This window comes from Eumetopias jubatus, unplaced genomic scaffold (genome assembly GCF_037043125.1).
Source record: "Eumetopias jubatus isolate StellerSeaLion01/CBP00866 unplaced genomic scaffold, mEumJub1_p1.0 scaffold_3, whole genome shotgun sequence".
Taxonomy (NCBI): Eukaryota; Metazoa; Chordata; class Mammalia; order Carnivora; family Otariidae; genus Eumetopias; species Eumetopias jubatus.
The window spans coordinates 55,044,616-55,071,335 of record NW_028274809.1 but is presented as its reverse complement, the minus strand read 5'-3'; the positions used below and the strand labels follow the sequence as shown (position 1 = coordinate 55,071,335).

The following is a 26,720-nucleotide window of genomic DNA, read 5'->3' as shown; positions in this document are numbered from 1 at the left end:
AGTAACTTTGGTGTTGCCATTGCTAAAAGCTCCTGGTAGGTACTAAACTAAGAGATATACCAAAGAAATAATATTTATCATTGTTCTCATTTTAATAAAAGGCTGGATGCTATATACCAATTGTTTAAATACCATTTCCCTGTCACTTGTTCTACTTAGAATATACTCGAGGGGCAAGGTCTTTTTCATATCGCAAGGCATTGACCCTGAGGAAATAAATTACAACCAAGGGCCACATGGGATGACAGTTTGAAATGTAATTAAAACTGTGTGTTTTAAAAATATATATATTTCATATATCTGATTTTAAAATTAAAAAGAAAGATACAGTCACAGGCCACATAGAAGTAAAAAAGGAAACTCAGTTGTTTTCTTGAGGGAATCCTATGAGATTTAAAAATTTGCTTGGGAAATTAAGAACTGGGAACAAATACTTATTCTCATGTTACAGCCATTTTATGTGAAGGTCAGTAATGTCAGGGAGGGCCAGAAGCAGACAGGGAAAAGAAGAAAAAATAAGGCAAAGGGGGACAGGCAGGATGAAGGACAGGAGGTGGAGTGGGGAGAACAGAAAAGGCAGGAGGGCAGTTGGGAGGAATGAGGGAAGAATTAGTCAACAGGAAGACAGGTGTGGAATGCCAGAAAAGAGGAAACGGAAAGCACAGGACAAAGAAATGGAGAGAGGAAAGGAGAGGTTGAAGCAAGCCAGCAGTGAAGGGAACTCTGAAATGTAAATGTGTTTGGTAATGTGTTTGTTGACACTATTGTTCCAATGAGCTCTAGAGCATTAGTGATTGTGATTGTGATTGCTGTCTTTAGAAATGCCATTTAACCTTTCAGCACAACTGGTCATGGACAACTTTAGAAGAGTTACATACTTCTCAAAGGACCATTACCATTTTCTAGGTTAACGATAGATAATCCAAATAAAAATATCTAGAGTCTAAAAAAGAATCTGACAATCTCAGAGGATGCTTCCTGGAAACAAGCACAGACTAGAGAAATGAGAATACTTGTGGTTCTTTGGGGGAAGATAGAAGTGGTGGTGGTGGTGATGCATTCCCTTTCATCAAAGGCTTGGTGCTGGGCTCTCTGTATACATTAATTTGATTTAAATTACCACCCCTAAAGCAGAGAGCTCCTGGTCTGACCTTTTACACTCTCCCTAGTGAATCAGTCGGCCTGGCCTAAAAGACATCATTACTGCCATCTAAATAACCATATGAAAAGAAGAATACATGTCCTTTGCTAATCACTCTTTTCCCAAGGCCCCAGGCCTGTTAGGTTAGTCATAGCTGATACCTTTATTCTCTTGCTTTCATCCTCCCAGCCTTGCTAATTCTTCTTCTCTATTGGTAACAGATGAATTGCTCGGTTCCCTGTGCCTTCAGTTCTCTAACATTCACAGCCTGGACCGCCAAAGCCTTGTACCTGACCACTTGACCTGGGAACTCAACCCAGCCTTATGTATGAGAAAATGAAAGAACCCTTGGCCTATAAAGTGGCCTAGCTCAACATTATCGCTAAACCCCTGGTCTTAATATGACCTTATAACCTAGTACTAGTTCCTAGGCCACTTGCCCTAGTGACCGAATTCTTGATCACCTTCCTTTTCTTCACTTACTCATATAACAAATGTTTATGGAGTACCTAACTACTACATGCTGGGCACTGTGCCACACACAGGGAGGGCTGTAAAGCTGAGAAAGTCACAGCATCTGCCCTCAAAGAGCTCACAGTTTAATGGAGAGAAAGACAGGTGAGCCAAAATTAAAATTACCAAAAATGGAATAAATAGCAAGAGTCATATGGGCGAAGTGTTATGGAAGTGGTAGAAAAATAAAAAACTTCCTTGGGGAGTTTGCCATCCTCATTATTCTTACAGATGAAAACATAGTGTAGGCACCACCCTGGAATGGCTTTATGGGTATGCATCCAGTGCAGTCACACTGAGCCCCATGCTAAGAAGGGTCCCCTATACACACACTTGAAGTTCAAGTTGAATTAGTGTTTTGTACGTGAAGTCAGGTGGAGCATGCCTTGGGGGCTCCCACAGTCCAGCTTCCTGATGGGTTTTCAGTCTCCTGCTCCCTGCCCCGGCCCCATGACCTTTACCTCTTTCTACCCAGGATTACAACAGGTTGATGGGGGTTGAGATGGGAGGGTGCCCACATTCTACTCTTGCCCTCCGTTCCCAATGAGGTTGTTGGCATGGGTCTGAGGAGAATCAGGAGCCTGTGGTGTCTTGGGGTAGAGCAAGACTCTGGCTGCTTCCACTGCAGGCTGACAGTATCATAGCCTGTCCAGTAAGCAACTCTGTGGTGGCCTCCCACCCACCCCTGATCCAGGTATGACATATGTTCTGGCACCGAGGCTGCAGTCCTTTGGGGTGGCCCATTTGCTATGGGTGGGGGTGGCTGGCCTGGAAGGATGACGAGAACCCCATTTTGATTTTTCACTGGGTCCGACAAATTATGTAGCCTGGTCTAGCTCCATCCCTTGTAACCTTCAGACCTTTGAGATTAGAGACCACAATCTCCTCAGAACATTTCCAGCCTCCAGAGTCCTACTCTCCAGTCCATTCTCAACAATGGAAACTAGAACAGCAAGACTCCTCTCCCCATGTCTTCCAGGTCCCTTTCCAAAGCTGGTTTTCCCTCTCAAATCTTGTTCTGAGAAATTAATCACGCATGTGAGCTGCAGCCTGTGACAACCAAGAGGACCTGCTAGAGAGGATGGCTCCCCACTTGAAGATCTTACACTTCAAGCTGTACACTATGACTAGATGGTTCCTGGGCGGGGATCCACTCTGGGGTGGGGCTGAGCTATAGTTGCCAGCCTCCCTGCAGTTGGGTATGGCTACATGCCTGAGTTCTGGAGCCTAGAAAGACAAAAAGTGGGAGGAGGAAATAATGTGTGCCAATCCCAGACCTGACCCACAAATCCTCCCGTGTTGTTTATCCATTTCTGCCTCCCCTCATCTGCTGACCATACACTGAAGCCCCATGTTGCAGGTGTGGAGGCAGGGAAGAATGCCCTCTTGGAGGACGGCTACCCCTCAATCAGCAAGAGCTGCTGAGCTTCCCAAGAGGGAGAAATAAGCTACTGCTGCCACTGAGCTTGCGAGCTGTATCCATTAAAGCAGCTACAGTTACTCTGTTAATAAATACATGTGTGGAAATTTTTGAAAAATACATAAAAGAAAACACAAAAGAGAAAAAGAAGCCCACCTTTATTAATGTTCTTGTGAATCATCTTCTGGCCTTTCCCCATGCATTATTCCAAGTACTTTTTACTGAGTCCTCACAATGTAACAAACAGCATGTTGAACACCTTTCATATATGATATCACTTAATCCGACAACAACCTTTTAAGATAGGTATCATTATCCCCATTTTAGGGCTGGGGAAACTAACAATTGCAGAAGTAAAATACGATACAGCTCTCAAGGGTTTGGGACTGGGAATCAAATTCAGTCTGTCTGATTCTGAATTCAACTCCCTCCCTCATGCTTTTGTTGTTGTTATTATTGTTAAGAAAACTGGGATGCTACTGTTTTATAAATATGCTTCATTCACTTAATATTTTGTGGGCAACTTCCTCTGATTAAATGTTCCATTTTATGATGTACTATAATTTATTTATCCAAACACTTAGTTAGGTGTTTGGATTGATAAGCTTACACTATTATAAATAACACCACCATGAATATTCATATACACAAATTTTTGCCCATACCCATAAAAATTTCCTTAGAATGATCTGGAATTGCTAAATCAGAAGTTAGGACTATTTTTAAGGCAAAACCTGTATATTGACCAACTGTCTTACATCAGTGATTTCCAAAAGGGGGGAGGGAGGAGGATTTTGCCCCCAGAGGCCTTTGACAGTGTCTAGAGACATTACTGTCACAACCGAGCAAGCATCTGGTAGGTAGAGGCCAGGGATTCGAAGATGTCCAAAATGCCAATAGTGCCAATGTTGAGACACTCTAAGCTACATAATGGTCTCATGAGGGTGTGTCACTCTTGAGACAAAACAAGGGCTACAACAGGGCTCTTCCATTCATTCAAACATGATTCACCAAAGATCTACTTACCATATGCCAGATACTGTAGTAAGTGCTAAGTTAGCATTCAAGGAGGAGGGTCAGATCAACAGTCAAGAGTAAAGAGAGGAGGTGGTTTGGAAGTAAACTGTACCTTCCTTTGCTAGAGAGAAAGCACATCAGTTTCATTTTATAGCTTCATATCTTTCCATATCATTTTCATCAAGTGATTTCCATATACTTTGGCATTAAATTTTACAGTCTCACAAAGTTGCCACGTGAAATGATTAATTTTGTTACATTGCTACATACATAAATGCTTGATCCTTCCAGGTTATCTCTAAGAATAAAATTGGTTGCTTCTTCAACAGAAACTCAAGGTCTTAGGTATAAAACATCCCTACGATGACAGCGGTTTCTCTTTCCCCTGTTGACCTTTTTGTTCTTTAATTTAACCTAGCAGATCATCTCAATTTGGTTAATTCAGAGGTGGAATAATGTTTTCCTGCTCTATTTTAAATTAGCACGCACTCCCTGAGTGCCAGTTCCTTTCTGGTTATTCAATGGGACTCACAGCAGGCATGGAAAACATAAAGGGACCAAATCAGAAGCTGCTTTTCTGTTTCTTCATTTAAGAAATGGATGGCGGGGCACCTGGGTGGCTCAGTCGTTAAGCATCTGCCTTCGGCTCAGGTCATGATCCCGGGGTCCTGGGATGGGGCCCTACATCCAGCTACCTCCACAGCGGGAAGCCTGCTTCTCCCTCTCCCTCTGCTTGTGTTCCCTCTCTCGCTGTGTCTCTCTCTGTCAACTAAATAAATAAAATCTTAAAAAAAAAAAAAAAGAAATGGATGGCAACGAGAGAGGGGGGAAAATGCCTTGGATCCCAGCTGTGTTAACAGCCTCCTTTCCAGAGATTCTGTGCTCCTCAGCCTGCTTGGTCAACGCTTGGCACATTCACTGTCACTGGCTCCTCTCCTCCTCGCTTCTCTGCATATCAATCTCTGGATTATAGTAAAAAGGGGATGCCATGGCTGTCCTGGGCCTTCAAAGCCAGTGCTCAAAGAAGAGGAAGTAAGGGAAGAATCTGACCCTGCTCTCACCTGAAGACAGAAAAAGGAACCAGCCTTAACAGATGCAAAGCATATACCCTCCCTATCAGGTAGTAGTCGTTCTCTAGAAGCAAAAAGAAGCAGCTAAGGGGGAAATGCAGATGTTCCATAAAGGTGGCCATTAGAGGTGGGATTATAGCGTCACCTTTCCAGAGGACTTTATACAGAAAAACCTAGACTGGTTTCCTTAGCAACCCTGAGACAATCTTTCCCACAATTTCCCAAGCCTACATTTAATTCCATTACAGATGTTATTAAAATTTTAAATATGTAATCATGCACACATTAAGTTGCCAAATCCCCATAAAAACTATTAGGTTATTAAACTGCATACAGCCATTTAAATGAAAAAGGAGTAACATCTAATTTCTTTAAATTGAAAAAAGTAAAGGTTAGGACATTCTGACAATCTGATAAATAAAGGTAGCATAAGTACAAGGATAGTGCATAGCATAAAATCAATAACATATCTAAACAGAAAAACATAAAATAAAGAAAGCCTATCTTTTATTTGGTGTATAGTCAACACATTTAAAATAAAATTGCATCACAGATTCCACCTAGCCTAATAAATTATTAGAGCTTGATTATAAGCACCATGATTTAGTATTCATTTACCCTTTAATGTCAGCTGCTACAATTTATTTAGTTTATAAGTACTAGATCCAAATATTGTCATTTAAAAAAATCTTTAGGATTTCAAGAATAAAAGTACAAATGGTCAATCTGGAGACATTATGGGGGAATTTACAGCACAGAAACCCAATGTATACTTTTGGGATTACATGTTATATTAGAAAAACAGGCATATTCATCAGTTGTAAAAAAAAATTAACTATGTTTGTTAAATGCACGATATGTGTTATGGCCAGTAAATCCTGACCGTCTAAAATTCATTTAAAGCATTTGGTTACTTTACATTTTAAAGCAATCATTATCTATGTATAAGGCATCATGTATGTATGGTACTATCCTGAAATGTGCCTGAAATTTGTTTTAATCCAGTATGGTAAGACACAATGACATGGAAATGATTGTCTTGAAGGAGGAAGGTTATACTCACAGATCCCTAAACACAGGAGGCAGGGCACACCATGCAGGGCCCTATGGGGAAGAACCAGAGTCAGTTGGGAGGCAGAAAGGGAGAGGGCAGAACATGGCCCAGAGCCTTTACTGGGGTTATCTTGGGAAGAAATTGCAGGGTAGGGTCCCTGGGTCAATTTAGTATTGGATAGTTTGAAGAATTTCAGCAGGCTCTGGACTCTAGGGGTGGTCCCTAGTTGTCTAGGACCCTGGGGTGACATAAGCAAAGGGATTCTGGCTTGGTGTGTGAGAGTTTGCTAAAGGAGATTGTTGGGGATGTGGGCTCTTTGGGGTGGTTGGTTAGTATATCACAGGTGCACTTGCAGGGGAGTCCTTTGCTATCTCTAGGAATTAGCTACCCCTAAGAGGGGCAGTCTTTGCAGGATCAAGGCCACCAAAACCAGAACATCTAGAATACGGAAAATAAGAAAATATGGTCAATAGAGGTACTACCACATTTTAAATCAAACTTCTCCTTTCATGCATAAGGACCTTTCCGGGCCAGTCCCTGTGAATAAAGCCTGTTGTACTGTGCATTTAAAAATATGAATAAAGTCTTACATTTCTTACTTTACCCTTCTGAATATTCTTTCTCGTTATCTCATTAGAATCTAACACTGGTTTTAATAGATAGATCCTTACAAAATACTATGGGATAGACATGTCTGGACATATTATGCCTTTATTATAGCTGAAAACAGTAAGGCAGAACTGGGAATAGAACTCAAGACTTCTATCTCCAAGTCTAGAGCATGTTCTATTACACGCTGATGGCTTTTACAGTTTAACAAGATGATTAGTAATTGACAAATTCATTTCTCGAGTAAATGGGCTTAATCAGGTTGTTTAGGGAAAAATTCCATTAACTAGACCAAAGTCATCTCATCCCTGTTAGGTGTGTTTGGTCTTGGCTGCCTCCTATGGAGTTTCTTCTGGGAAATAGCATATGGGGAATAAACAAAATTACTTGGACAGAACAAGACAGCCAAATACCAATATGGCATTCCTGAATTCATTTTCAACAGATTTCAATCACTATTTTCTATATACTGATGAAATTCAGTGTTCACATCAAAGATGGATATTCCCACCTGACTTGGTCTCTACACACACTCACATTCCTGGTGAGTATAATAAGAAATATCCCGATGACTCTGAATAGTCCCCATTTGGCTCTCCAGATGCTCTTACTGCGTTTTACTACTCTGTTCTGTGCCAGAAGACTGACTCCCATGAATCGTTGTGCCAGGGAGGACTCCCTTTGCTCTCTTGGTTTCAACCAAGCCTGGGTTAAACCCCTGAGTGACACTGACAGGGGAAGAGGGTGTGAGGAGGGTAACATTTCCTGGCTCCCTCTCCTCCAGGTCCTGTTCATCAGTGGCTGCATTCCTCTCCCTCAGGCCACAGCTCTAGCTGGGTGGCCCCTCTCCCACAGCTGGAACTCTCTCTCAGGGTTCTGGTAGTTGCACCCTCCTTTTCAGAAGTAGGGATGGTGGTTCATTTCTATATAACAAGGGTAGTTGTATGGTTTACCATTAGATACTTTGTTATTTCAGCTGGGAGGAGGGATGGAGGGGTGGTGTAGCAACCAGCCCAGTTTATTGATGCTAACTATAGGGAATAGAAGGGGAAGAGATAGCTCTCACTTGGACATGCCCCATGGACATCTAATAACCACATCTTGGAATGAGTAGTTTGTAAATGCAACCATCTCAGAACTGGAATTTTTTTACACCTTTTAAGAGTATGTGAAACATAAGAAATATAATCAATAAACTTGAAAGTGCAATGTTCCCAAAAAATAAATAATTACCAGGTTAGTCAATATAATCTCTCATGTCTGAAAGGACTTTCAGAGAAAAATTCTAACATCTCTAAGACCTTATCCTGGAAGGAGTGTTTTACCTTCAAGAAGTTATACTGCATGAATAGGGGTAATCATGAGAAAACTAGAAAATTCAGTTAGCCAGAACAGTCATGCTCCATCTTATGCTTTGGCCAAGAAGAAGTTGGCAGTGAGCTGTTGCTAGTTTGATATTTGGCTAGTGGCAGTCTATGTTCTCCATAGTTTCCACATGGAATAAAGTAAAATTAAAAAATAAATAAATAAATATAAGTGAAGGGGGTCGGGAGACAGGGGCCCAGCAGTTAATATGAAGATTTGATTAATACAGACAAGCAATTCAGATAATTGACCAGTTATCTGGGCTTCGTAAGCCCTATTTAAAAAAAAAAATCTACAAAATCAGGTCTAAAGAGTAAAAGATGTGCTCAGGGGATGAATTTCCTGGTTTAGCTATCTATATGGCCCGCACAGGCTGAACTTTGTGCTTAGAGGTGGCTGAACTGACCACATAAAGGGTGTATTAGTGTAACTCCTCAGTTGAATAGATTTGCATGAATCCATACATGACCTACTGCAGAATGTGAAATGAAGAAGTCATGATCTTGATCTTGAGGAATTCATGGTCAAGAGGTCATGTAGTATCCAAATAGTTATAATACTATGAAAATAGAAAGAAGCACATTAAAGCATTACAGAATATCAAAGAGGGAGAAATCCTGTCTAGTTTGGGTGGGATGGGGCAGGGATTAGCAAGGGTTTCATGAGGTGGGGCTTTGAGGGGTGAGAGGATTTAAACTGGCAGAGAAAAGGAGAAGGCAAAGGTACAGTTATCAGTGTGCATATAATAGTTAGTGGTCAGTAGAGGCCACACTGGGGACGGTAGGCATGAAGGCTCTGCAGTCCAAAGATCTCCTTTTGAATCCCAGCTCTCTCACCACCTGAGTGACTTTGAGCAAATAACTCAACCCTTTCAAGCCTCAGTTTCTCCTTCTGAAGATGAGGGTGGTAATAGCTACCTCTGGGAACTGTCTAGAGGATTAAAAGAGACAATGCTTGCTAATGAGCTAACGCCTGGCTCATAATTAGTGCTCCATAAATAGAGTTATTGTTAATCCACAGTGGAGCTTCAGTTTCCCATCTATCATTATGCTCAAATTCTTAAAAAATTGACACCCTTAAAAAGCTCTCAAAAGTTCCTCATTTTTTCATTTAGATAAAAAAGATTCCTTGTACTAAATTTGCAGTAGCCTAAAGCTATATTTTATGATAGGAAACAATTTATCATTAATGTATAAAACCACTGTTCAACAGTCAATGAAACCAACCAATTAATAAGAAACCATTGGAATTATAGAAAATATACATTTTTTTAATACCAGGAAGCCTTCTGTACTATTTTAATCCCCAAAATAAATAAAAATAAATTTAGCCTGAAAAATGCCTATAAATAGCCAGGAACCAACATTTCTCCCCAAATATTAGAAACCCAACCTACTCTCTTATGACTAAACGGCTTCCTTTATGATTCAAATTCCACTTTCCAAAAGAATGTGGTTATATTGCAAAACACCACCCTTAAAATAAGTAACTAAAGTAGCAAGTAGTGGATGTCAAGGATCTTGTTGACTTTCCTATAAAACGACTCAAAGCTATTTCAGAGGAAAGCTTCATATGACTTTTCAACACTATATTAAACATGAAACACTAACTTCCAAATTAAGCTAACCTTGTAAATAAACAGGTGACCCAAACCTCAGGAACCAAAATAAATTGGTCAGATTAGTAAACATTTAGCTTATGGGTTGGGAAAAAATTAAGTTAACCTTAAATTACCTCCCCATGATTCTGTAGGAACTGTATTTCTCTGTAATCTATCCTCATGTACAAAGCAGCAAATGCAATTTGTCACTGTGTTTATCATGATCATGTGTCTGTCAGGAAGAGGGGCTGAAACAGCAAATGCTTCCTGCTTCAAGCACAAAATCAATTCTGGTTCTAGGCTAGTGAACATGTTTGTGGGCTTAGGGGAATTTTTAAAACACTATGTGCAAGGCTGAAACAAGAATTCATGTAACTCCTTTAAATACCAGCCTTGGGGTAGGATCAACATCTGCCTTTTAAGCAAATCTCAGCAACTCAATCACAGGACCCATGTCTATCAGCAGTGGCTCATCAGGGAATGAAGCATACTCCTCACTGAATTTTCTAGATATATGAAATTAATACCTTCTGAAGCCAAACACATTTAAATGTAGTTATTTCAATGGAGATTATTCTAAAATGAAATTCAATGAAAGTGAATTATAAAATACCATTATGCATATTCTTATTTAATACATATAATAAATATGTCAGTATAGTAGAATGCATTCTTAAATATGACTTTGTGTATAATTTTTGTTTGTTTTCCATCTCTTTTCATCAAGGATAAGCAATCAGCTCTCCGCCTTTCTTATATTAGGAGAAGGCAAAGCAAGATTTGAAGGAGAAAATATGGAGAAAGAGTGATCCTGGCAGAAAGGATGAAAAGCACAGAAATAGAGGAGCACAGTCCAGGCATTGAAAATGGCACATAATGTAATTAGAATGGAGCTGAGGCCATGTGAAAGGAAGCAGTAGACACTAGCCGAAACAAAACTGAACTTCTCCACCTAACACTCAAAATGACTCAGACTCAGGCCAGCTTCATGGACACATGACTGGTGCCGTTGCCTCGGGGCCCCCTGCCTGAGGTTTAATGTTATGCTATAGGAAACTCTTAATAATTTTATCTTTGAATTTGTGCTAAGTGAAGTCCAATGGAACAGGGGCATATGACCCCAAATCTTGAAGCCTTAGTTCACACTCAGTCTTCGCTCCCACTGCCTGCCCAGGACCGGTTCTCGGTCATTTATCCATGTTCTGTTGTGTCCCAGGCCTCCCACCTCATCACCCTTCCCCTGTGACCAGGGGCTACAACCATGTCACCCTGGTTGAGTGAGAGGCCACACTCCACATCTGCCATTGCCCTCTGCTCCTGGTTGGGATCTGGGTGGGAGTGTGGGGAAGGTCAGGTGCATGCCCCATGCCATCACAGAGAAGAGCAAGGCTGTGGTTATCCTCACCCAGAGCTGGCAGCATTATGACCAGTTAGGCAGGGAACTCAGTGAGGGTCCCTTACCTACCCCCAATTCAGGTACAGAGTTTCTCAGCATGGAGGTTGAAATCACTAGGGGGTTGCATGTCTGCTGTGGGTTGAGGCGACATACTCTTGGGAAGAGAAGATTAACTTCACCTCCAACCAGGCTCCTGCTTTACCATTTTGCACTACACTCCACAAATTACATAGCTGGCTCTACTTAGCATCTCTACTCACCCAGCTTCTTTTCCTGTTATTGATAACAGCAGCACCCTTCTCCATATCATCCAGGGCATTATCTTCCCTCCCTCTTAGCCCAACTCCACACCTGCAGAACATCTTCCATCTGTCCCCTGCTGCCCATTTGCACTGTCCCTGCTTTAATTCAGTTGTTCATCATGGCTCCACTAGATCATCATAATAGACTTAATTATTGCCACAGCTTTGAGCCTCCCCCTGTTCAATCCATTCAGCCACTGCCACCAGGTTACCCAAAACACCACCCTGATCCTACTAAAATGTTTTTAAGGGCTCCCTGTAACTGTTAGTCACCGACTGTTAGTAAAATTCAAGTTCTTTAGTCAGGCATTCAAGGTTCTTTCTTCTTTTGCCTTCATCTTACTTTTGCATACTCGTTCTATAGCATGGGCAATACTCTGGCCAAATGAAACCATTCACTGTGCCCTATACACATCTTGTGCTTGCTCATTACTGTGTCTCGGCTGAAGCCATTTTACTACACCTGGATCATGAGCCCCAAACCCACAACCGTCTCCAACGGTGAAATCTAACCCTTTTTTCAGCTTGAATGGCACCTACTCCATGAAGTCTTCCATCATGAGGCCAGTCACAATGGGACTCCATTCTCCTCTGAGACTAATCATTAATCTGCAACATTTATTAAGTACAGCGCTTAGTATATACTTGTTTGTATATAGTATATGCCCCTCAAATATAAGTGTTTGGAGGGCAAAAAAGCATGTCCTCTCACCTTTGTATACCCACAGTCCCCCTACCCAGGCCTTAGGTAAAATAGGCGCTCAGTGTATGTTTGTTGGAACTAATGAATAAATGAATCTGTAGTGTAAGCAGATCAGTTTTCTGAAACCCTGGCACACCTGTAACCCTTCTGCGTCATCCCCTTTCCTCCTCCCAGGTCACCTAACAAAACATCCTGGCTGCTTTTCAGACCCAAAGCCCATCAAACACCTGTATCATCATTATCAACACTAACAAAAATATCATCTCACACTTTTTATTAATGTTTAAAGTGCTATATTCTGAATGCTCAGAATAATCTCAAAGAGAACACCTGTTACTTGAGTGCTCTTATTTTCAACCTCTTGAGGGCAATTTTTTCATTACTATATTAAAGTGGGCTGTTTAATAACTTATAACTGTCAGGGGAAAAAAAGGTAAATGGCAGTCACTATGATCCATACTGGATACCTAAAATGAATTTTTTTCCACTTGCAATCTTTTTCCTTCTAATTTCAAGTCTGTTTTTTAGACAAATTGAAGAAAGTAATGAAAAGTAATGAAATAAACTAAGGAGTTTTTTTGCTGTCAGAACTTGTATTCGACTTTAGTATTTCATTAGTCTACTCTTGACTCCAGAATGTCTTGCTTATTATCATAATTTCATAAGTATCTTTAATGCTTTTCTCTCACCCATATTCTAAATGCAAGAGGATCATCAGCTTTATTTTCAGATGATTAAATTTTGAAACGTTGTATCATAAAAATTTCACCTCCCGAAGAAGAAAAAGAATGCTAGTTGAATCTGAGCAAGAAACACCTTAAAAACATAGTAGGTAATAAAAAATCAGAGAAGGATGGTTATATTTTTACAAAGAAACTTCAGAATGTTTACAGAGGATCAGAATTACAACAACACTGTGATAAAAGATCATACATTTGAAAGGTTGTCGGTTTTCATTAAGAGAAATCTATAAGAGTCAGAAATGGAAAGGATGGGGGGAAAATGCTAGAATTTAGGAAGGATGCAGCATTAATACAACTCCGTAAAAATTATATTGCATGAGTTTCTAAAAGGAACAAAGCATAAAACTTTTGATAGGATAGGATAGGGTCAAGTGTTACCAATCACATTTAGAGGAATCTGAAGTAGAGAGTAGAAGGGTAGAGATATTTCTATCTTCCTTGAATGTAAAGATGTTCTAAAATACTTATTTAAGGGTGGAACATGGCTCAGGGAAAGAGTAGGTTGGTCAAAATGTGCTGAGTCCACATCTCTCAGTCCCTGATCAAGAGAAGAAGAATTGAAAATGAAATAAAGAAAAAGAATTCTAGCAGACTAGTATCATCATTATCATCATAAATTGTTACCATTTCCTGAGCAATTGCAATGTGGCAGGTACTGTTTTAGGGGCTATAATGCGATACCCATTTTATTTTCCAAACAATTATTTTTATCTTTGCCACATAGATGTTATTATTCCCATGTTGCAGATGAGGAGATTGAGACTTAGAGATTAAGAAATTCTCCCAAGGTCATACTAATGGTGACTACATATTATGGTGCACCATAATAAAGAAAAAAAGTATTGTTTTTGAAGAAGAGTAGCATTAAAAAGTGAAGAAAAACACACCACGTTAAAAATATAGAAATATATAGTAGAAGCAGTGGTGAAAGGAAAGAGACTTTTCTTCATTTCCGGTCGAAATGAAGACAAGGCATGATGCAGACAGATCTGAAATTCTCAGCCAGTATCACACCCTCCCCCTACCTGCCTTTTGCCAGTCCTCCCAACAACCTGTCTTCTCTACAGCCATCGCTGCCACCCTGAGGACTCTCCTTTCCCACTGTCAGCTTCCAGATATCAAAGGCAACTTTGCTTTCATTCTGTCTTCAGAGTACGAGTAGGGCCCAAAAGAAATATCAGCTGCTACAAACCCGATTGTCTGTAACTCTGATAACACCTCTAGCCATGATTCCAGGCAGCAGGAAGGCAAGTCAACTGCTGAGAAAGCTGGGAATTCTGCTCTGGAAGAAAAGGTGGTTATGGGGACAATATTAAATACAAGCGGGGAGTTGAAGGAGGAGAGCAAGAAATAAAAGCTCATAGAAATAGGAGAATATCAACTGAGGAAGAACAAGAAAAAGTTAAGGCAATGAAGAGAATAGACTGCAATTCTGTGTTCTAACAAGTGCCATCCAACTAGGAAGGGATTTTTTTTTTTTTTTTTTAGCCCAAACACACAATAAGAATGTGGAAGGAATGCGAAGGAAAATACTTTGTGATTGTTCAACTTCTTACAGAATCTTCAACATCCCAACTATTAAATGTTTCCTTTCTTCCTATGCCTTTCCAAGATCACAGAGAAGCAGACACTTATGAAAGTTCTTTCATTGCATTGCTTGACCTAAAACTATCAGTCTTCAAGGAGGGTACAATGAATAAGGCACTTAATCAATAACAAAAGGTTAATGAAGAGGGTATTTTGACAGGCATCCCTGACTATGAAAGTGTTATACTGACAGATGCATCACAAAAATGTGAAACTTGGTTTTAGTCCAAGCCAGTCAATTTTCTATGTAAAATTGTCAACTTTCAGATGAAATGGAGAAAATTTTGCCCTCAGTCTTCTTCCCACCACTTTTGCTATTCTGATCAACAGCTACCAAACTCTAGAGAAACAGGTAGCTCTATTAGACACTGGAAGAAGTGCTCATCAAATGACCACAAAACTTTCATAACCAAGGATAAGAACTTTCAATTCTTATGAACCCTGAAGAAGTCTCATAGAAAGCACATCCAGTTTCATCACGTTCAGTGAATAGATACTAAAGAAATTAGAACTGACTGGCTTTCGGATCTGGCATCTAATATCAAGTTCAAGTCGCCGTGAAAATGAAAGGCTTAGAAATACCAGAAAACAGCATGTTGGGTTTCCTTTTCCACTTGAAACTAGCGTGTTTACCCTGCTGAGTGCCTCTGGAGTTGCTAAGAAAATTACCAATATTTGTTTGTTTCACGAACTAAAAACCTACGTGCTCAGTCTTATCAAAAGGTGACAGCAGAAAATGCTATATTCAAGCCTCAAGATAAATAATCCCTCTATTTGTCCAACCTTTCTAAACTCAGTAACAGAAACAATTAAAAAGGCCCACTCTTCCTCTGATTTTCCTCCTCTGTTCTTCCCTACCTTGAAATGTATGCAACTTTAAGCTAAGGGATGTGAAAGTAGTTTGGTACTTTGTTTCCCATCCAACTCTGAAAGAATGAAATTTATTACAGTCCCAAAAGACATCAGAGACACCAACATCCCATTTTCTTCAAACTAACACTAGTATTCTGGAGCAGACTTTTTTTTCCAAGCACCTCACAAATGCATTCTAAAACCATACAGGGATATTCTTAAAGATAAGGAATCTTGACAGAGAAACATGTGATATTAATGAGTGCAAAATGTAGTCCTTGTGATATGTGAACTGTTCACAAACCACTGTGTGTTTGGAAAAGACCATTACATCAAAGATGGTGTAGTTAACATTCTAACCGGTCTAAACTCAGAGGGAATTTAAGTAGCAAGATTAGTATTGTAAAGAATCTAAATTAATGTGTTCCTGGATGCCAAAGGGTAAAGAAGGCTCAGCTTCTAAGCCAATGGGGCTCTGGAAGGGGGACAATGCAAAGTCCTACCTGGTAGGCATCAGGAATGTTGACCGTTTCTCCATGCTCCCCGACATAGCCAATGATGCCTTTGCCCCAGGGGACCTGCACCTCGTTTGAGTTCTCTGTGCTGCTGCAGGGCAGCAGTGGGGTTCCTGCATGCACATCAAAGAATTTGGAGACCAAGCTCTTCTTGCCAGCAGCTGCCCCTTCCACCAGGAAGAGAGAGCAGCGGTCAGCATCCACCATGAGGCAGACAAAGATGAGGATCTTGTAGCTCAGGCTCGTAAGGTCAAGGTCATTGGAGATATCCTTGACCAGTTCCAGGAAGAACTGACGCTCATTATGCTTTTTGAGGTGGCACTTGTAGTCCATGGCCGTAGGGGGGTACTGAGGCAGATTCACCCTCGATTCCAGCAGGGCACTGAGAATGTGGGCCGTGGTGGGGGGCAGGGAGCTGGCCTTCCGGAGAAGTGCCCTCCGCCGCACACTGCTCAGGGGCTCCTGGGCCCGGGAGGTCACCTGTTCATCGTAGGTCCTGTTCACGTGAATGGCCTTGGAGCGAGCAAAACTCTTCCTGAGCTCTTTCTGAGAAGCTCTCCGCTGCAGGCTCCCATCGCCCCGGCTGCCACTGGCCCAGCTGGGACTCAGGGGAACCCCACCACAGTCCGCGCCACCCGGAGCGGGCTGGCTGTTGGCCGAGCTATTTGGTCCAGTGCCACCAGCAACATTGCCGCTGCCTCTGCCACCACCGTGAGCCAAGCTGCTGGTGCCGGCCACTGCGGGCCTCGGGCCTACCGTCCCCTGACTCCCACCGTGCCTCTGCAGCCACTTCTCCACCATCTCCTGCTTCCCCTTCCGCATCAAGTAATCTTCAAACAACTCTGGGTGTCTGTCCAGGAAAGTTTCCACCTCCCCAAAGTCCAGGCGGGAGGCTGTCATGATCCCAGACACAGCTTTCACGGCCACTCTACACTCGGACCAAACGTTTACCTACCCCAGTCCTCTAGCTGGTGCTGCACATGTCTACCCCCACCAGTCTTCCCAGCTCCGTGCGAGGTTCTGCGGAGCAGAGGAATTTCAGCTGGGAGGGGCCCCTTCCTTCGGGCTCGGACAGTGGCTGGCAAGAACCCCACCCCCTCGTCCTGCTACTCCTGCTCCGCACAGGTGCCCCCACTGAGCTGCTGCCGTGGCCACAGTTCCAGTCTGGAAAGTCCGAGCTATCGCTGTTCTGGCTCCGGCTGCTGCCGCCGCCCGCTGCCGCCGTACCCGGCTGAGTGGACCACTGTGAAAAGGGAGGTAGGGCAGGACACGCCCCTGAGTGAGGCACGGAGCCCGCGGCTGGGGGGGTGGGGAGGGTTGGAGGGAGGCTCGGGCGCCGGACCAGCCGGAGTCCACCGCCCAGGATGCCCGGCGGTTCCTGGAAGAGACTTTGGACCGCCGGAATCGGCGCCTGGGAACGCGGCCGACTCCTAATTGGAACACGATTAAAGGGGGAAACGCACCTGGTTTCTTCCCCGTCCTCCCATCCTTACCTCCCCAGCCCTCCCAATTCCCCGCCCCTTAATCCTCCAGCGTTTCCAGGAGGCCCCAGGGGAGCCCAGTGGGAACCCAAGTACGAGGAAGTGTTGGTGTTTTGCAGGCATCAGACCCAGAAGCTGACTCCAAGGAAATGAGGATGCTCAGAGAAAGGGAGGATTATTTTTCTGGGATGTGACTGTGGATTGTTGGTTCCTAAGATTCCTGGGACTGCCCGCTAACACTGCCCAGCTCCTGTGGGCTTTCAGTAAATATTAATGGAACTGGATTTCCCCGAAATTAGCAAATGAAGTTACCCATTAGCTTATGACTTTAACCAAATTCATGGACCTGGGAGAGTGGGGAAAGGTGGTACATGGAGGGAGGGTATAAAACACAGTCCCTTGGATTAGGGTGACATTGCCTAGCAGGGGCGTATAGCAAGGCGGTCTTAAGGGCAGTCCTGATTGTTATGGGTGGTTTCTCTTCTTTTCATGGATGACTGACCATCTCTTCCTTCTTTCCCCAGTCTGGCAAGGCCACCAATGCTTCCCTTCCTACCAACATCCTAGGTCTTTGCGGGTAAAGCTTTTTCCTCTGTGGGAAGCTTTTCTTTCTCCAGACCTAGGGATGCTCCAGATCTGGCTTGTCTCAGCTATTTAGACCGAGAATAACATCAAGTTTCCCTTGGGCCTTTTCCAAACCTAGTGGTTAAATGTAGGTGATTTTCCAGGAAAGAACAGCAGGCTGATAACACTTTCTTGATGCTCAAGGCTCTCTTTGGTGAGAAACAAAAGCAGACTGGGAACTATCTAGTTCCCTGGTACAGCAAGACAATCTAGACATATTCTTACAGAATGACAGCAACGAGGGTAATAGAAAAGAGCTAGAGAGGAAGCAAGCAGTGACTTTACAGTGCTTCCATGTGGCAGGCACACACAGATGACCTAACACAGTAAGTAAAGATTACTGCTGAAGATGTCCTCAGAGCTAAGCAGACAAGGTATATCAAGTACTTGCTATGTATTGATCATTTTATTTATTTTTTTTAAGTAGGCTCCGCACCCAACATGGGGCTTGAACTCACAACCCTGAGATCAGCATGCTCTACCTACTGACCTAGCCAGGCGCCCAGCACTGATCACTTTATGGATTTTTTTTTTTAAGATTTTATTTGTTTATTTGAGAGAGAGAGAGCAAGAGAGAGCATGCGCCTGGGGTGGGGAGGAAGGAGGGACAGAGGGAGAGGGAGAGAATCTCAAGCAGACTCTGTGCTGAGTGCTGAGCCAGATGCAGGGCTGGATCTTATGACCCTGAGATCATGACCTGAGATGAAATCAAGAGTTGGACACTTAACCAACTGAGCCACCCAGGCACCCCAGCATTGGTCACTTTAAATTAAAAGATTAGTTTATCCTCGCAACAGACTTAGGAGGTGGGGAGTCTTCTCATACTTTCAAGATGGAGAAATTCTGATAAGTTGAGTCACATACCCAGGGTGCACAGTCAGTGGATGGCAGAGCTTGGGTGCAGATCCATTTAGTTTGGCTCCAGAGTGAGGCACGCTCTCAGCCACATCACCGGACTGTCTTCCACCTGTGTCAGCTGAGTCTTATGGGTGCCAGGATTTAGGGTAGTAATAGAGATGCAGGGGCTGGAGCAGAATGTTCTCTAAACACTCCTCTAACAGCACCAGAAGTTGCACACGGGAGAAAGAAAGGCTCTTATTCAAAAATTCCAAATTTCCCAGCTTAGCATGATTAAGAACATGGCCTTGGCACTGAAAATGCAACCGTGAACAAAACAAAGACTCTGCCTTCACAGAGAAGGTGGGGAGACAGCCAATACACAAAGAAGAAAATAAATATACAGAATAAGAGAACATTGTGATAAGTGCTGTGAAGAAAAACAAAACTTGGCAAGGGATTAGATAAAGGGATGAGGTAGTGGAAAGGCTCTTTTGAGGAGGGGACACCTGAGCAGAGATCTGATGGAAATGAGGGAATGAGTTATGTTGATATCTGGGAAAAAGAATGTACCAGGCAGAGGAAGCAAGTGCCAGAGTTGAGAGATGCAATGTATTTGGAGTATTTAAGAAACAGGAGGAAGACCACCTAGGAGACAGTGAATCAAGCACAGAATATTGGTAGTCTGGAGATGTAGGCTGCTAAGGAAATAGTGGTGATCAAGAATTAAATTTTAAAAAACAATCAGGACAGTGCCTGATACATAGAAAGTGCTCAATAAATGTTAGCTGTTGTATTACTTTTATGTTATCATTGTTATCATCCTACAGTGAATAGTGTATGGAAACCTCACTGCATGTGATCACATCTCTAGTAACTTGAGTGGAACATCAGCAAAGATGGTCAAAGTGGTATGCTGGAACTCGCTTGCAGGGGCTCACAGAGCCCATTTTAGCATCTCTTCTCAACTCCATGTTCAGTGACATTATGTAGCTTGCAGTCATCCATGATGGGAGTATTTGTATGACAGAAATCAACAAATGCTACAAATCAGGATTTTTTTTTCCAGAGTGCTAGTTGTTAAACATTTACCAACATTCAGTGAAAACAATTCAATTGTTCATCAACTGATGAATGGATAAATAAAAAGTGGTACAGCCATAAAGTGGAATATTATTTGGCCATAATAGAAAGGAAGTATACATGTACTGATAAAGGCTACAACTTGGAGGAACCTTGAAAAGTTTAAGCGAAGTGAAAGAAGTCATTCACAAAGAACCACATTTTGTATGATTTCATTTATATGAATTGTCCACAATAGACAAATCCAAAGAGACAGAAAGTAGACTAGGGGTTGTCAGGAGATGAGGAGACGGGAGACAGAGACGAAGAGGAAGACCACTAATAGGTACAGGGTTTCTTTTTGAGATAATGAAAATAATGTTCTAAAATTAATTGTGGTGCTGCTTAAAACAATTCTGTGGCTATACTAAAATCCATTGAATTGTACACTTTAAATAGATGAATTGTATGGTATATGAATTATATCTCAATTAAGCTGTTATAAACCAACAACAACAAAAACCATTTACCAAGACATGACTGGTCATAATGCAGCAGCAATGTTGTGCATGGAGGTAAGAAAAGCGCTGAGCATCCCCAAAGAAGGGAGAGACCAGCCCTGGTCTGCTTGGAAACAGGTTTAATAATTAGTCATTTCCTTAATCCCATCTTCCATGTATTCATTATAAAAGCAGTTGTTTAGCATTTATGGGAGCTTACACGTTCATGTTCCAGGCTCTTGGAGCAAAAAGAGACTAAGATAAAACCTCTGCCTTTGATTGAGGATCTCACAGTCTACGGCACCAAGAGCAGTGAGAGTAGAGAAGAATACTGGGAAGGGTGGGAAAATGAATTGAGCATTTGTGGCTTGGTTTTGAATTGGCTCCAGCTTTATTCTCTGCTTGGTTTATGAGGTCACTGAAGGAGTCAATGGTTGAGGAAGAAATTAAGAAAGTGACAGAGAATACTCATAAGATAGTCCAGAGGGCTGTGATGAAGGGCTGCATAATAAGATGTGTGTTGATGTGGCCCCAATTGCCATTTCCTCTTCATTTTCAATTTGTAGAATGGTGTGTGTATCAGTCATAGTCCCAAGAGAAAACAGAGCACACTCAAAATAATTTCAAGAGGGTTAATTTATAAGGAGACTGATTACAAAGGTGGAATATAGGTAAACCACTGGGATAGTGAAGACACTTGGGACTTAAAGCAACAGAGAAATCACCACCCCCAGACCTGATGGGAGCCAGAAGGGGAAGGTCACCAGGACTCAAAAGGACAGAGGCTTACATAGTAACAACTGCCTTCAGAGGAATAGTGACAGCCTGTCAAAAGACATAAACAGCCCAAGTTGACCTCAAAGGAGGAATATCAGAAATAAATACCTTGAACGCATTCTCCCTCCCTCCTATCATGACTAGACCCAACTAGAAGCTAGAAGGTATTGGAGCTTGTTGATAGAATCCATATGGGACATCCTTCCTAGGTAGAGAGTAGCAGGGACAAAGAAGGATCTGTATAAGCTATGGAGGGACACATGGAAAATATTTGGCCCAATATGGGATCTTGAAGACGTCCCCTTATGAAATAATAGATGCTATAGCTCCAATTTTCTGCAATTCTGCCCTCTTCTCTCTATAGTTCTGCTAATTCCACCAAAACTGTCTATGATAGATTCTACAACATTTGCAGTCAACAGAACCCTACTGCAGGACACTCTTGAAAAGGTATGATACTGGGGCGCCTGGGTGGCTCAGTTGGTTAAGCGACTGCCTTCGGCTCAGGTCATGATCCTGGAGTCCTGGGATCGAGTCCCGCATCGGGCTCCCTGCTCAGCGGGGAGTCTGCTTCTCCCTCTGACTCTCTTCCCTCTCGTGCTCTCTGTCTCTCATTCTCTCTCTCTCAAATAAATAAATAAAATCTTTAAAAAAAAAAAAAAAGAAAAGGTATGATACTGTGATGATAAATCAATCAGCTAAAGGGAGAAGCTCTACAGACTCCCCCCCATCTACCCCTTCTCCTTTCCACCAAGACAGAAATATTGCCCATATAGCCTCTCATTGGAGAATGGAGAAGATAAAGGTGCCTTCCCACTTATAGTTTTCAAGAACAAGGGCTTCCTCTTTAATCCAAGTATTCATTACTTTATCACTGCCATTGTCAATTAGCATTTATTGATTGATCACTCTTCCTGTCAAAGCACTGGTTTACATGCAAGATAACTTTTGTTTTTCCAAAGGGGGCCCATTACATTTTAGCATGAAATGGAACTTTAGAGATCCTCTAATAATCCACTTTCATTTTGCACGTGTGGAAACTGAGATCTAGAGCAGACATTTAACTCCTCCAAAGTCATCTGCTAAGCAAAACCTCTGATCTGCTCCTGGTTCCATCCCACCCTTACCAACATCCCACAACTTGAAACCAGTATCTTGAAGCCCAATGAATTTCTGTCTCCTAAGCTTGTCTCCTAATTATTCCATCTCCTAAAACACTTTCACTATGTGAACAATAGGCATCACCAACTAGGTTGATGCAATTTTCAAAATGAAACATTCACTTCAAAAAAATTAAAATCAGCATATTATTATTTTAGGAAATAGAGGTCCATGGGATCAAATAAAAAAAAAGGTTATTCCAATTCCAAAAAGATTAAAGATTTCTAAACTATAAATTCCACACAGAGAAATTTATATTTATAGGAATTTAATATCAGAATTTGTTCATGGTCTATGCCAAATCCAAAACCTGAGAAGCTGTATTATTTGGGGTTTTCCAGAGAAACAGAACCAATGAAACCATAAAGTATTATATCCATATACATACATATATACATACACACAAACATTTACTATGAGGGACTGGCACATATGATTATGGAAGCTATGATATGCTGCCTGCAAACGGGGAATCCAGGAAAGCCAGTGGTATAATTCAGTCCAAGTCTAAAGGCCCAAGAACAAGGTGAGAGAGAATAATATAAATCCCAGTCCCAGGGCAGAAGATGAGATGTGGTGTTCCAGCTCATTAGTAAGGCAGGAAAAAAGGGCTGCCTTCCCTTTTCTCCATCTTTTGTTCTATTTAGCCCTTCAACGGAATGAATGGATGCTATCTAATCACACTGGAGAGGGCAATGTACTGAGTCCTCCAATTCAAATGCTAATCTCATCAGAAATACCCTCACAGGCACCCCAAAACAATGTTTAATCTGGGTACCCTGTTGCCTACTCATGTTGACACATAAAATTAACCACTGCAGGTGCCTTACCTGGTTTTAAATTTTGTAAGCACTCTCTTCCCCTGTTCTATTTGTGTAGAATTTTAACATGTGCCTAGGTTTAAGTCATTATTCCCTACCCTAGTATTGATTTCACCTTAATCCAGTACAAGTTTGTAACCCACAGTAACTCACAAGAGAATAATAAATTTATAAAGTAACTGTATAGATGAATATATGCCACACAGGGTAAATTAGATTAGCATAAAGGTGAAAGTTACTTTCTCCTTCATGTAAAAAGTGCTGCTGCCACACTGCCCTTCTGCACAAAGGCTTATCAAGCTTGCATCATACTTGGGAACTCCCATTGGCCAAAGCCAATCATATAGCCAAATGCAGAGTCCGTTAGAGGAGTGACAAGAATATGAATCCTCACAGATATGGTTTGTTGGGAGCCACTGATTGAACAACCACACAAGCTCCCTCCTAAATCCCCAACCCACATTTTCAACTGCTACAAAGCATTTGCTCCTATATGTCTCACAGATACCTCAAATTTATCATTCCTAAGATCACTCTCATTCTTCCCCATCTTAAACACTCAACCTGAGGATTACCTTGCCTCAGAAATTTCTTTTTGAATCCAGCTTCTCTTCTCCAAACCCACCTGACTTAATTCAAGTCTTCATCTTTTGTCCATTCTCTAACAACCTGTGTCGAATTCCACATAACAAGTGTAATAACGGCACAGCCTTGGCCTATAAACTTGTATTTGTAGGATTAAGTCCTTGCCAAAGATGTGTAGTGGCTTGAATGGTAACCCTCCAAAAGATATGTCCTCCCAGAACCTGTAATTGTGATCTTACTTGGAAAGAGGGTCTCTGCAGATGTAATTGAGGATCTCAAGATAAGATCATCCTAGACTCAGCATGGGTCCTAAATCCCATGACACTTTTCCTTCTAAGATATGGAAGAGAAGACTGAGATACATAGAGGAGAAGGCAATGTGAAGACAGAAGTAGAGGTTGGAGTGACAAGTCTACAAGCCAAGGAACACCAAGGATTGCTGGCAACCCACCACAAGCTAGGAAAGACATGGAACAAATTCTCCCTCAGAGCATCCAGAAAAAAATCAACCTTCCCAACACCTTCAATTTGGAGTTCTGGCCTCTGCAACTACCAGAGAGTAAGTTTCTGTTGTCTTAAGCCACCAGGTTTGCGGTAATTTGTTACAACAGCCCTGAAAAACTAATGGAAGATCCTTCATCACTGCACCTCTATTTTCCATCTCTCTTCTTTTCCTTATCTTCTGCTACTCCCTGCTGTATATTCTCCAAGCATACAGATCCCATCTCCCTTCTGGGCTTTCCCCTGAAATGCTCTTCTCTCCCTTCCTGCCTCTCAAACTTCTATTTTCCATTAGGATCTATTTGAAATGTCACATCCTCTATAAAGTTTTATCTGCTTCCATATTATGAAGCTGTGTTCTGTCTTCCAGTGTGATCTGTCTTCCTGGTTCCACATATTTTGGTCAGCTATCTGCTATAAATCATTTAATATTTGGTATTTGTTCAACCCAACATGATGTATTTAATTCTCTGTTTAAAATTTTTTTTTACATTAAAGCACATTTCCTTACTCTTTTATCTTTTTTTCAATTTAGAAATTGAAACCACTCTGATCAATAAGCCCACATGCTTTCATAATTATATTAAAGAATAGTAAGTACCCAGAAGGCAAATTTTTTTAATTTCAAAGATACCCAGGTGAACAATGATGACCAATCAAGGTAGAAAAATAAGCTTCATATGATAAACCAGACAAGTACTGTATGATATCACTCCTATGTGGAATCTAAAAAAGTCAAACATGTACCAAAAAAAAGGAGAGAGAGAGAGAGAGAGAGAGAGAGAGAGAGTATATGTAAAACAGTAGTTACCCGAATCAGTCGGGCTCCCTGCTCCGCGGGAAGCCTGCTTCTCCCTCTCCCACTCTCCCTGCTTGTGTTCACTCTCTGGCCATGTCTCTCTCTGTCAAATAAATAAATAAAATCTTAAAAATAATTTACCCAATAAAAAATTTTAAAAAGAGAGAAAAATACACTACAATATTATGCCTTAATAAGTGTTTTAGATATTGTTTTCTTCTTCTTAAAAATACATATTTTATCTCAGAAGAAAAATTAGCAATAATCAAAGTATCTTGTCGAAGAATGATTTGTTGATAAAGTAAATTGATTTTTAACTATTTCAAATTATTTTCTCTACATTTGGAAACTCAAAAAGAATATGGACAGATTGAATATTTTAAAAATACCTTGAATCTTTTTCTAACTATTTTTTTAAAAGATTTTATTTATTTATTTGAGAGGAAAGAGAGAGACAGATAGTGACAGAGATAGCAAGAGAGAGCACAAGCAGGGAGGAGAGGGAGAAGCAGGCTCCCGCTGAGCAGGGAGCCCGACATGGGGCTCGATCCCAGGACCCTGGGATCACGACCTGAGCCGAAGGCAGACGCTTAACTGACTGAGCCACCCAGGTGCCCCAAAATACTTTGAATCTTTATAAGGTAACATTGCTACAAATATCTTAAACTATCAAAGGCTGAGTTAGATATTGAGGATATAAAATATAATGTAAGGACATCCCTTTCCTCAAATAACATTTACAGTCTAGCTAGGAAGACAGAATATTTACATTAAAGTACAAATGACAACATAAGGTACAATGCATTGATTGAGTATAACAAACAACAAAATCTATATAAGAAATCACAAATATTCTTAAATACCATATAATGTTTGTATTCAATAATAATCCACAATTAGTATTAATATTGAAAGTGTAGATCTACTAATAATCAGAACAAAAGGGAGAAAATATTGGGGGAAAATTCTACAATGAATGATTTGGTTTTTACTTAAAGAACTAATACAAAAGGAGGGTGCAAACTAAATTCAGCAATACATTAAAAGGATCATACACCATGATCAAGTGGATTTATTCCAGAATGCAAGAATGGTTCAATAACCACAAACAAGTCAATGTGATAATCGGCCACATTAACAAAATAAAGGATAAAAATCATATCATCATCTCAATAGATACAGAAAAAGCACTTAACAAAATTCAACATCCATTTATGACAAAAACTCTCAACAAAGTGGGGATAGAGGGAATATACCTCAACATAACAAAAGCCATATATGACAAGTCCACAGCTAACATCATTCTCCATGGTAAAAAGCTAAAAGCTTTTCCTCTAAGATTAGGAATAAGACAAGGATGCCAACTCTCACCACTTTTATTCAACGTGGTATTTTGGAAGTCCTAACTAGAGCAATTAGGCAAGAAAAAGAAATAAAATGCATCCAAATTGGAAAGGAAGAGGAAAAACTGTCACTATTTGCAGATACAGTGATATTATATAGAAAACTCTAAATACTCCATCAAAAAACTGTTAGAATTAATAAATTTAATAAAGTTGCAGGATACAAAGTCAATACAAAAATCTGCTGTATTTATACACACTAATAATGAATTATTAGAAAGTGAAATTAAGAGAACAATTGCATTTACAATTGCATCAAAAAGAATAAAATACCTAGGAATA

General features: G+C 41.1%; 1 protein-coding gene across 1 annotated transcript in view; it reads right to left on the bottom strand.

The window, feature by feature from the left end:
• The window catches only part of PDE11A (phosphodiesterase 11A), a 376,001-nt gene extending 359,214 nt beyond the window's left edge, over positions 1-16,787 (bottom strand). Inside the window, exon 1 of the mRNA XM_028123415.2 lies at positions 15,876-16,787. Within this exon, the coding sequence (XP_027979216.1) occupies positions 15,876-16,787 (912 nt within the window). The remainder of the gene's footprint in view (positions 1-15,875) is intronic.
• Between the last annotated feature and the right edge of the window lie 9,933 nt (positions 16,788-26,720).